General features: G+C 37.8%; 1 protein-coding gene across 1 annotated transcript in view; it reads right to left on the minus strand.

Moving 5' to 3' along the window:
• Window positions 1-13,144, minus strand: part of LOC101630436 (phosphatidylinositol 3,4,5-trisphosphate 3-phosphatase TPTE2) — a 46,929-nt gene that overhangs the window by 13,315 nt on the left and 20,470 nt on the right. The window contains exons 10-11 of the mRNA XM_012723172.1: window positions 4,694-4,755; window positions 3,179-3,259 (exon numbers count right to left, since the gene is read on the minus strand). Of these exons, the coding sequence (XP_012578626.1) occupies window positions 3,179-3,259; window positions 4,694-4,755 (143 nt within the window). The remainder of the gene's footprint in view (window positions 1-3,178; window positions 3,260-4,693; window positions 4,756-13,144) is intronic.

Genomic DNA, 13,144 nt, shown 5'->3' on the forward strand with positions numbered 1-13,144 from the left:
AATTATGGGCTTGTTTGATTACTGGTGTAAGACAAAGATTCTAAGATTTTGCCTCCTATTGAGGAAGGTTTTTGGTGCATGATGTAACTATACCAGGTTTTCATATCTGTGTTGTTACTGTTTCTCCCTAGAGTGGGGGAGTTGTACTTTGTACTTGATGTTGAATCTGCTCTTTTATCTTCTGTCCCAGAGTGGCTAACAGAAGGAGATGACTCTTTTTAATTGAAAGTTAACTGCTGATATTTTGCTATTTCAGGTTCTATTCCAGGAAACTCAAGGATTGCAAGCTTAGTGGCTAACTGATGACTGCTTTTGTTTGAAAGTTAATTGTTTTTGCTCTTTTAGCTACTGTACAGGATACCCCAGGATTGACTTCTAACTAATGGAAAGCCATAAACACTGAAAACCCTAAAATAATAAACAAGGCTATGTAACTCTTGTAATAAATAAAATTTTTTCCTATTTCCAAAGTCTTAGGTTTGTAGAATTTTAACAGGTGGTCCCCAGGAAAAGGGGAAGTTCCAGGTTCACTGCTTCACTCAAAGGAGGGTGGAGCTGAGCAGGGAGAAGTATATTGAGCAAAGACTGGAGAAGAGGGAAGAAGGATAGAGAGCCAGAAGGAGACCTTAGGGAGGCTCATGGAGCAGAGAGACATGTGAGGAAGCGGCTCTTGTTTCTCGGTTCTGGAGTGACATGGACGAGAGACCTGTGGGGAGGTTCACCATGGCAGCGTTTATCTTGATTTTGATTTTGCTCTTTTCCTCCCAGACTTGTCTGGACATTTCTGACCCTTTTCTATGTGACCCCTCCAGAAGGGGCTTTAGACTTTGTGGAAGGCTTTCAGGATTTACTTTGAGACAGTCCCTTTAGGGTAGACTTATACCCACAAGGGGTAACTTTGGTGTTTAATTTAGAAAATACTATATTCTTTATGTTTTCTGTATTGCACACTAATTAAATTAAAGTTCCTTTCCATTAAAGGTCTTGCATGTTTTATCTTGATGCGGCAGATGGCAGAAACAATTTAGAGCAGGCAGGCCTGTGGGTTCATCCATGTCCCTTTCCCTGCCTTGTAACAGTTGAACAAAGTCTACAAGCTGTAAAAACTATATATGTTCTGACTTTTGTAATTAATAAAGTAATACAAAAGAGAGTTAGGAAACCTATAAACTGGAAAAGCCTAATGAAATGTGTGAACCTTGTTCAGATCCTTATTTGCATTGAAACTAAATTTTAAAAAGATTTTAAGATAATGATGGAAATTTATAATTTTTTAGTGTCTGAATGGCTGTCTGATTTATTTTTTTATTTATATAGATATTTACATCATCATTTGTTTTTAAGCAATGTTAGCTGTCTCCTCTCAGGTGCATCTCCCATAGAATTCCTACCACCAATTCACCCACACACCATTGCTATAGTCCCTTGTGCTCTTCCCTCATTAATGGAAAATGATTTATTTTTTTATATTGATTGATTCATTTCTCCTCTCAGGTGTAGTCTCTGTAGTTCTTCCACTACCATAGGACCTATGATCCATCACCTGGAAGTGTGCCATGTTCTTCCCTCCCCTGTCTTAACCTTTTCCTCCCCCTCCCTTGCTGATGCCTTACATCTGTGGTCAGCGTGAAAAGTTTTGTCTTTTCCTGACCCTTTGTTTGGTTCCCCTATTTTCTACCTATAAGTGAAGCCATCTGATATTTTTCTTTTTTCCTTCTGACTTAGTTCAGTTAGCACAATCCCTCCTAGCTCTGACAATTATGGAAATATAAACTAGGCGTTTTATATTATTAAGGTATTATGAAAATATTTTTTGATATGATAAATTGTTTTTAAAAGAATCTTTATGTTAGATGTCATACTAAAATCCTTGGGTGGTGGTGGGAGGGGGATTTATGTTTGATGTTTTTTAGCAAAATAATCCAGGTTTAGGGAAGGGGGAATGGATGAAATATAGTTGGGTACATGATGAAATGACAGTGTGAGGATGCTATAAGAGAACTTATTGTATCATCTCCTTGACTTTTCAAGCTTGACGTTTCCCATAATAAAAGGGAAAAAAATGTAGGAAAAAAAATGTAAGAGGAAAAAAATTAAGGTAATTGTGGGTGTAGCATACCAGGCTCCTTTCAAGCTACAGAGAGCTGGACGCTTGATTGACATGCCTGTGTCCTTGTTAGTAAGAGGGGTGGGAGTTAGGGGTATACCCACCCTCCCTAAAGCCCAAAGCCCAGTGTTCAGTTTGACCCACCCTTGGTCAACAAAAGGGCCAGGAGCTTGCTCTTGAGCTGCATCCTGTGTCCTACAGCTGCTCTGTGACTCCTGATTTATCACTGCAGTGTCACTGACACAACAGGTAATGGTATACATCTCACATAGGTCATGAGTATTCAATGAGATAATAATATAAAAGTGCAAAAGAGTCTTCAGATTGGTTTTTGGAAAAGGTCAAATTCCCCCCTTTTGAAAATACAGCTTCTCTTCCCTGGCCCTCTTTATCCCCACCCCATTTGTGATGTTCTATAAGGGCTGAATTGATCTAGTAGAGGTTCATGAAAGACTCCATCTTATTTGCAGGGCAATAAAATAAAAAGAAAACAAAAAACACTGGTGACTTTAGCTAATCCTCAAGGGTTTAGAACCCTAGAAAGTAGATATTCCTACTATCAGGGAACAACTTCTACACTGCGTAGCCATTAACTTATCTAAAATGGAAACCCGGATGCTCTGGGGAACACTCGGCTTGAGTGGGGTGTGCTCGAGGCTCTGTGAGGAACCAACACCCATCATAGGGCACCCCAGTGCTGCTTCCTAATCACCAACGGAGAAGAATCTAAAGTGCAAACAAGTGACAAGCACCAATCTTAACCCAACTCCCTAGAGAATCCGCCTTCTGAAAAGAAAATTTAACTGTAGGGGCCTCCCTGGTGGCATAAGGGGTTAAGTCGAAGCACTATGAAGCTATCTGCAGTGCAAGCAGGAGTTCTATCCCCAGCTAGGGAGGTGATCACATGGCATAGCAGACCTTTCCTGTCTCCCACTGTCCTCCTCAGCAGTGTATTTAAGTCAATCTGCCTATTCCATTCCCCACTCTGTCTGGTGAAATCTCTCATCCCCTACACCTCTGGTCTACACCCCAGTTTTTGTATGCATAAATAAATCTTTAAAAAAATTTTACCTGAGAAGGAGTTTCTACTCCCTGAAATTTAGTACTGCTGGTTTTATCTGTTCGTCGTTCTCCAAAATAATAAAGGCTGTCCTACAGAAAAGGGGACAATCCAGTGATGTTTCATCTGCACCTTAAAGTTCCTAAGAGAACATTATTTCTTAAGTCAGTGGTCTCTGTCAGCAGCTACTCAAAACAAAATTAACAAAGCCACATCAAAGATTCAAAATGACTTGGAATTTTAGTTTTGCAAAGACCTTAAATATTGTCGGGTCCTTCTTACTACCTTTCCACTTGAAAAATTAAGACCAAAAGAAGATTAAGACCAAAAGAAAATTAAATGTACTGTCAGGGACTTATATGAAGCAAGTTATAGGCCTGGGAGACAGGTCTCTTGCTCAGGCTTGGGCTCCGGATCAGTGGCTTTCAAACTTTTTATTTTTAAACCTCCAGTCCACATTAATAAACCTAGGACACACACACCTACTCACACTCACTAAACAGAAAAGCTTTACAAAACTATACTTCCCTTTTGACATTTGCTATTCTATTCCATTTTATTTTAAAAGATACTAGGTACAACTCAGTTGATTTTATAACTCACTGATAGATTATGATGTCTACCCCGAGAAAGCACTGTCTTAGAGTTTCCATGTTTCTAATCTGTGTGTCTCAAACTGGGGAAATAAAAGAGATGGTGGATTAGGGTCTGGCTTGTGCACGGGCCTCAGCTTCTGATCTGGCTGCAGGCCCAGGGTGCAGTGTGTCCTCTAGCGGCAACTTAGCACTATCAGTGTGGAAAAAGATTGAGAACCCTGCTTTAAGAAGTAGAAACAGTCTACTCGGTCTTTGAGAAGTTTCCAGAGGGCACAGACCCCACATATACTCATTATGCAAAGATAACAACATTCAGGAGAGACATTGTTTTGAGTTAGAAAACTACCTTCTATCTATCTAGCACTTCTAAGGCTATTTAAGGCCCTTCAGTGAACTTACTCCATTAACCTTCATATTATTCTTGTGAGGAAGGTAGGATTGGTGGGAGGAAGGGCAGGGTAGGGATTAGTGGCACACACTGATGGCTGAGATATTTTGTATTTGCATCGCTCAAATCCTGCCCCGCTAAGGTCTTTACTTAAAGGTCTTTGTTGATATTGTATATACATTGTGGATTTTCTTCATTAATTTTGATTTTAAGATATTGTATTAGAATATTATTTCTCTATGTTACTGAGATTTTTGGCATTTCCTACCATAGTGAATGTCTCACTAACCTCACCTGGATCCTGGGCAAGAGTAAGATATACCTAAATCAGTTGCTAAATAGTGCAAGTTAAACAAAGCTTCCCCATAACCACCTTTGCAAACAATTTTATTAAGTACTGTGTCTCAAAGAATCATTTTAAGTCTACAACATATCACTCTGAAGATGCCCAATTTTGCCAAAGAATCATTTTAACATCTTGCCAATGAGGCTTCAGAACTAGGAAATCAACATAAGACTGAGTTTACAGTAAAATTTCATACCTCTGCAGTGACAAATATTCCACTGGTGATAAGGCAGACACAAACCATAGTTCCAGTCCTTCCTAAGAAAGAAAATTAAGTTCATGAACCATTGTGTATGGTAGTACACAGTATAACAATAATCTTAGCAATATTCAGAGTTCATTTTGGATTCAATTTCTCTCACTCTGACAGTGCTTGTTCAAAATATCTCAATTCACAAATAGCCAAAACAGTTTCCCAGCTCTGAGGTTCTCCCTGTAATTCTGTGTACTAAATGTATGCATGAATACACACATGCATGTGCACAGTTCTTGAATCCCAGATGCTGCAGACTGCAGTAACAGGCAGCAGTAATCAGCTCTGCGTTAGGACTCCAATGCTGAAGAACTACTCTTCAATGAACTAATCACACTCCCTGTACTCCTAAGTAACATTAAGCGTGCCAATAAAAGACAATACATAACTCCAAATACCACCTAGTATTTACAATACCCATTATTCCTTCTGTTTTAGGTAAAGTTTTTCAGAGTTAGAAAACACACCTGGAAGTAAAGAGAGTAATATAATGACCCCCGTATACCTGCTATCCAGATTCTATCATTATCAGTATTTTGTTGTTTGTATCTCCCATTTCTTCCCTTCTCTATTTTTTTCTGTTTCTTTCATAATGCTTTAAAGCAAATCTTTGACTTCATATCATTTTATCCTTAAAACATAATCTTGCAGAAATCTTATGTTTTATTCAATTTATATTTTTGTCCTGCAATGTGATGTTTGGGTTCAAAATGTTCTTTTATTTCTCCAATGACCTTTAGCCTTTGGCTTAGCCAGTACATACTGAACTTATTGTATGTAAGTTATTTAACTCCAAACCTATTTTGTGATGCACTCTGTTTTCTATTCTATCCTTAAAAACAACAACAACAAAAAATCATTAAACTTACATTGCAACCTATAGTTCAAAAAGCATTATTATAAGTACTTTCAAAGGAGACTTTGTACCACCTGTGCTTTGGTAACTATAAGCTTCTTGTTAAAAGAGGCTACTGGCCCTCCCTGGTGGTGCAGTGGGTTCAGGCACAGCACTGAGAGGCTGGGGCCACTTCTGCTTGAGTTCGATTCCCGCCTGCCCTGGAGGTGACCACATGGCGTGGCAGACCTCTCCTGGCTGCCTGCTGCTCCCCTCAGCAGTGTACTTCGTTGATCTGCCTGTTCTGCTCCACTCTGTCTCTCGTGAAGCCTCTCGCCATCCCTGAGCCTCTGGCCTGTACCCCAGTTCTGTATGCACAAATAAATAAACCTTGAAAATAAAATAAAATAAAAGAGGCTACTAACCATTAACCTAGCTCTCAGCTATATAGACTGTTTATATTTCAATTCTGGAGGACATCTGGACATCTCTGGGTCTCAATAACTTATGTTTTCCCATTTTGAAGAAACTTTTGCAGATTTATGTTGTTTTAACTGTGGATAAAAATACAACCAAAGACTAATCAAATGCTTTCTCATCTGATCAAGTCAGGTATAGTACAGAATCATAAAAAAAGACACAAACTTGCCTTCAGTATTTTAATTTAAAATACAAATGTATATCCACTCATTAAATTTCTGGTATTGGACAAGGGGTTCAACTTTTTTTTTTTTTAAGATTTATTTATTTTATGCATACAGAACTGGGGTACAGGCCAGAGGTGCAGGGGCGGTAAGAGGATTCACCAGAGACAGAGTGGGGAGCAGAACAGGCAGATTGTTGAAGTACACTGCTGAGGGGAGCAGCGGCGGGTCAGGAGAGGTCTGCCATGCCATAGGGTAACCTCCGGGACAGGGGATTCAACACATGCTCAAGTGGCTTTAGCTTCAGCATGTGCTTTAACACGCTACGCCACCAGGGAAGCCGGGGTTCACCTTTTTTTAACACTATTTTTTCACTGACATGCCATTATTTTACGTCATAGTTAGTATTTTGGGAACATTGGATCTCCCGATTCAGGTATAGTCACCATTGCGCACTCACCACCAAATCATACAAAATCTTTGTCCTCCACCATCATGCCCCCCCCCTCCATACTTGTTTCGTCAATTCCTTTTCCTCTTCTACACACTCTGGATGCCTGTTTTATAGTCATCTTTTTTTTTTTTTTTAAAAATTCCATAAGGTATTTTATTAAGTCAGAACAAATATTAAGGCACAAAAATACATTAATTTTTTCAAACAAAAGTATTTCAAATAGTTCTGTCTTACATTCAAAACAATTTCTTTCAAATTATACAATAATTTAACCTTTTAAAATAGAAAAATATAATTTCTTATACCCCTAAACTTTCTCCCCAGATAAACATTCCCCTAGTCCTAAAGACCTTGTTTAATGCAGTAGTGAGCCTTGCATTATAATATACATCTCCTTAAAAATCTAGTTTAGTCACATGTATATTTGTAATGTTTAGAACTTTAACCAATGTTAAGCTTCTTGTAAGTGTATGGCTTGGTGTTCTGTATTGCTTATTGCATGCTGTTGATCAAAGACAGAAGTAGTACCCAGAGAAGTGACATATAAATAACATATCTCAACTTAAACCCAGTCATGTATGGCCTAATTTAAAGATTCAAACCCCATAAAAAAAAGGAACTAAAAATCAACTTTATACTTACATTTTTTTAAGTTAAAAATTTTTTTTTTTATTTTATAACAGTTTATAGTCATCTTTTAAGGGTTGGTTTTAAAGTCTGCCTTTGTCAGGCCCATTATTTGTTTCTCTGTATTCTACCTGTAATCAATACCATTAGGTATTTATCTTTGTCCTTTTAGTTTAATTTGTTTAATTCTTTCCAGTTCCATCCATATTTCCATAAATGTCATGAGTTTATCTCTTTTGCTCATTAACTAGTACCCCCACTGTGTCTATATACCACATCTTGATTCACTCATCTGTCCTTTACTACTATAAATAGGACTGCAACAAACACAGAATTACTAATTTCCTTTCAAATTAGGGCTTTGTATTGTTGGGTAGATATCTAGGAGTAGAATTGCCATGTCTTATGGCAGATCCACTTTTAATCTTTTGAGAAATCAAGCTCCTTGCTTTCCTTACAGGTTAGACCAGTTTACATTCGCACCAACATATGAGGGTCACTTTTTCTCCACATTCTGACCAGCACGTGTTTCTGGTCTTACTGATATGGGCTTCACTGGTGTGAGATGGTAGCTCATCATGGTTTTGACTTCCATTTCTCTGATGGTAAGAGATAGTGAACACTTTTTCATGTGACTAGTGGCCATCTGTATGTCTTCTTTAGAGAATTGCTTATGTAGCTCTTTTATCTATTTTTGATTGGGTTGTTTTCTTTATGTAAAGTTTCATGAGTTTTTGTAGAGCTTTGATGTCAGTCCCTTGTCTAATATATGGTCTGCAAATATTTTCTCCCATTCAGTAGGGTGTCTGTTCATTTTTAGTTATAGTTTCTCTTGCTGTTCAGAAGCTTGTTAGCTTGATGTGATCCATTTTATATTTGTTTCTCTAGCCACTGGAATTCTCAAAGATATCCGTGAAGCCAATGTCATGGAGTATTTTGCCAATTTTTCTCATCTATTTTATAGTTCCAGATTTATATCCATATCTTTAATCCATTTTGAGTTCATTTCTGTGTAAAGAAGTGATGAAGGTTTTATTTCTCTCTCTAAATGTAAGCTGGGTAAGAGAAAATAATATGGAAGTAAGCTTCTTGGGCAACTCTTTTGTTTTAAAAAATTTTGTTGATCCATTGGTTTTTGTTTCTCCTAAAAGAGCCTTGTTATTTATTTTTAAGTGAGATTTGGCCATGTTTCCTTTGTACTGTTTTATGGTGTTTTCCAGCTCAAGTGTGGATGAACAGTTTTATCCCCCAGAAGGTGGTTGCTGTTCTCTTTTATTCCATGAGTAGGAAATATGGGTTTTGGCTTCCACTCCCTTTGTGGGAGATTTGGGTTCCAGGTTTTCTCTCAACCAGTAGGACAGCAAGTGGTTTGGGTCAAAGATTGGGTTCTTGCTGTTTTACCTCTCCCCCATGTTTTCCTAGTCTCTTTAGTGTTACAAGGAGGAAAAATCTTAAATGGGTGCCCTGAGGTAAGACTTATTGCTAAATAAGTCTCAGAAGTCAAAAGTCATAAACTTTGGTGGAAAAGGGTGAAGCATTTAAAAATTATTAGGACACTTGCTACCTCAAAAAGAAACCTCCTATGCCAGACTAACTTGGTGTTGACAGAAGGATAGAGCTAGAGAGGGGAATGAAAGTGTACACAGTTTCAGGAGTCTGTATGCACACACATTGTTTGGAAGAAAAGGACGGTATGAGGAATGAAGATTTTTCTTTACTGAGGGAAAAAGATTTTGTCTCACGTTGAAACTAGTTATTTTTGGAATGGAATGTTAAAGTAGAAAATATCTGCCTAAGATGTGTGAGAGATATCTTTTTTTTTTTTTTTTAAGATTTATTTTTTTATGGGTGGTGAGAGGATTCATCAGAGAGAGTAGGGAGCAGAAAGGCAGATTGATGAAGTACACTGCTGAGGGGAGCAGGGGCAGGTCAGGAGAGGTCTGCTGTGACATGTGAATCACCTCCTGGGGCAGGTGGGGATAGAACTCATGCGGAAGTGGCTTTAGCTTCTTAGTGCTGTGCTTTAACCCACTCAGGGAGGGCCAGAAAATTTTTTTTTTCTGGAAAACTAGATTAGATCAATTGTATTTTTACAAGGATTTTTTCTCTAATTAAGTTGCACCATCAATAAAACCAAGCTTTAATATTCTTTCATCTTCCAAAAGGACAAAAAATAGTCTTAAACTATGGTCTGCTTTATAATAGATTGCAAGATGTTCAAATAATCTAGTTTTTTTTCTTTTCCAAATAATCTAGTTTTTGGCATGGCCAGTAGGTAGCTAGAGGAAAATCCAGTGCTGACCTCAGCACTGTGTTGAGCTGCAATCAAAATCTTCATGTTTTAAACTATTTAATATCTATGACAAAAATTCCTTGAAAATAAATATTCTGTCTTTAATTAATTTAGAAAAAAAGGGACATCTAGGAAGTACAGCTAAGTCATGACATCAGAACGGTTCTCTACACAGAAAAATTAGTCCCAATTTGCAATTTTGAAACTTTACAGGAAGCATTGTCATATGAAGAAATACTAAATGTTATTAGCATGTTGTAGATATTAATATGAATGTGCTAAAATTATGTGAAATTTCTTTAAAGTTTGATATGCTTTGGTGTAATATTACTGGTCACTTCTGGTTATTTTAAAATACTATATGTAACAGATTGAATAAACATCCTTGTAATTGAATTATATTCAGTTCTTAATTATGGTCATTTTTAAGACTTTTGGCCATTTACAGAACTCATTCTACCTCACATTCAGAGAAATTCACAGCAGAATGAGAGTTTATAGACAGATATATCATGGAACTGAGGATAAGGAATTGCAGCTTATAGAAAATATTTGACAATTTGAAAGAAATTTCCCTTTTTTGAGTTATCAAAACTTGTATACTTGTTGGGCCCTCCCTGGTGGCGCAGCGGGTTAAAGCACTGCACTAAGAAACTGAAGCCACTTCCGCATGAGTTCGATCCCCGCCTGCCCCGGAGGCGACCACGTGGCGCGGCAGACCTCTCCTGACCCGCCCGCTGCTCCCCTCAGCAGTGTATTTCGTCGATCTGCCTGTTCTGCTCCCCGCTTTGTCTCTGGTGAATCCTCTCACCCTCCGCATCTCTGGCCTGTACCCCAGTTCTGTACGAATAAATAAATAAATCTTAAAAAAAAAAAAAAAACTTGTATACTTGCTTTCTCTCTCTCTCTGATCCCCCAAAATGTGAAAATTTTTAGTAACTGTTCTTATTTCTCATGAAAATGTGCTTGCTTGCATAAACCAATAACTCTCTTTATTTCTAGAGCAGATTACTGGAAACATGTTTATAAAACTGTTACTGGCTCATATGCCATATCTGAGACCAGATTGCTTTCAGGAATTCAGGTTGACCCCAGAACCATTACAGATAGCCCTACACGAAAGGAGGTGAACGGTTGCAGGTACACCTCCATGAAGGGGAATTCCCATTTTCCTTATACCCACTTACATGCAACTACCTTTGGCCACAAGACCCAGAATACCATACACTGGACTTCTGATTGAGATTGCTTAGAAGTAGGAATGAAGTTAAGTAGCTATGCTTGGTATATAACTGAAAACATGCAGGCTCATTATGTTCTGCAGCCCTGACTTATACCCTGGTACTGTTGGAAGAATACTTGGAGGAGACCCATGGAAGAAAGGCATGTAAGCACTTGGAAGAAATGAGTGGGTGACACAAAGTAGGAAGCTGACAACAGCAGCCATTATCTTGATGTGGTATCTCCTTTTGTCCAAGATCTCTAAGATCTGCCTAACCTCTGTGACAAGATTTTGGACCTCACTGGTCTCTTATCAGGCCAACGTTATTTGGCTAGGCATGTTCCCATGAGGGGTAATTATCAGGGTTTTATTAGAAATCTTCTTTCTTGGATTATCTCTTCAATAAATGGTGCTGGGAAAACTGGACTGCTATGCAAAAAAAAAGAGAAACAAACTAGACTACCACAATGCAACATACACAAAACCAGCTCAAAAATGGACAAAAGACTTGAATGTAAGACCTGAAACTGTAAAAACTATTGAAGGAAACAAAACACTCTATGCCATACATCTCAGAAATAACTTTGAGGACTCATCCCCAGAAACAATGAAAATGAAGGAAATAATAAACAGCTGGGGTTACATCAAACTAAAAAGCTTCTATACAGCAAAAGACACAATAGCCAAAACAAAGAAATACTCTATAGGTTAGGAAAAAATAGTTGTCCTCTATAAAACCAATAAGGAACTGATATAAATGATTTACAAAGAGCTTATACAACTCAACTAGGACCAAGTAAATAACCCAGTAAAAATGGGAGAAGAGCTAAAAAAGACACTTCTCCAAAGAGCAAATGCAAATGGCCAAACAGGTACATGAAAAGATAGTCAACATCACTTACAGTCAGGAAATGCAAATCAAAATCACAATGAGATATCACCTCATGCCACCTCACGCCAGTGAGAATGACCCCTATTAAAAAAAAAGTTGGTAACAACAAAGGCTAGCAAAGATTTGGGGTAAAAGAAGCCTGCCAGTTACTTGTGTTGAAATCAAACTGGTCCAACCACTATGGAAAGCTGTGTAGAGGACCCTCAAATGACTAAAAATGGATCTACATTGTGACTTAGCAATGTAGAATTGCTAGGAATCTATACAAATGACACAAAAAGATTAATTAGAAAGGAAACCTGTACTTCAATATTTACTTAAGCACTATTTACAATAGCCAAGATATAGAAACAACCTAAGAGGCTCAAACAGATGAATAGATAAAGAAGATACACACACACACACACATACACACATTGGAATGCTATTCAGCAATCAAAAAAGATAAACTCATGCCATTGGTAGCAACCAGGATGCAGCTGGGAGGGATTATGGTCAGTAATATAAGTCAGAAAGAAAAGAAAAATACTGGATGGTATCACTTATAGGAGGAATATAGGAAAACAGAATGAAGTATAAACAGAAGACTAAACTTGAAGGCTGACCATGGATCTGAAGCACACAGCAGGGAAGAGGGAGCAAGAAGGGTCAAAACAGGGAAGGGAAGAGCACAAAGGATTGTGGTGATAGTTCATGAGTGATGTACTTGTGGGAAATTTATGGGGGCTACACTTGAGGGGAGAAATCAAATAGTGTACAAAAATGGACAATGATGTAAGCAAATAAAAAATTAACTAAAAAGAAATATCCTTTATCTTTGTGTTCTATGTTCACTAATTCTGTTAAAGAACTTTCACATTAAGAATATGCTTTCTTTTCCTTCGTGTATATGGATAGTGGAATCCCCCTCAGCATGCACTCCTTAATAATTTGGGGTCCCTGAGTGTCCCTTAGCCACATATTAATAGAACCAACAAAGACAAGGAATTTTCTGACTTGCTCACATGGCTGCAAGTCTATCAGAGGAAGGGTAAAAAAGGGGCAGATCCAGAGGCCTGAGGACATTTGGGGGATCTTGAAAAGACAGGTACTTACCAAAAGATCCAAGCACTGTGGACAAAGTCTGATGAGACCTCAGGCATCACCCTGAGCCCTGAGGGGCCATTAAGAGTGAAATCTAAGATTCCTTAAGAAAACGTTATATTCTGTTCTTATTGTATTTATGAAAAAGGCCAGATTTAATGTACAAATGAATTGATTTTTACTGTGATTGTTTAAATTGGAGAGAAGTTTGAGAGAAAAATACATTTCAGCAACAATTTTTTTTGACATTAGATTTTTGTGCTCATAATCACTTTTGAGTTTTTTACTTTTCACCTGTGAACTGCACTAGATCGCAATTTTATTTATTTATTTATTTATTTATA

Source organism: Condylura cristata, unplaced genomic scaffold, assembly GCF_000260355.1.
Source record: "Condylura cristata isolate star-nosed mole 26May11 unplaced genomic scaffold, ConCri1.0 scaffold00010, whole genome shotgun sequence".
In the NCBI taxonomy this organism is placed as follows: Eukaryota; Metazoa; Chordata; class Mammalia; order Eulipotyphla; family Talpidae; genus Condylura; species Condylura cristata.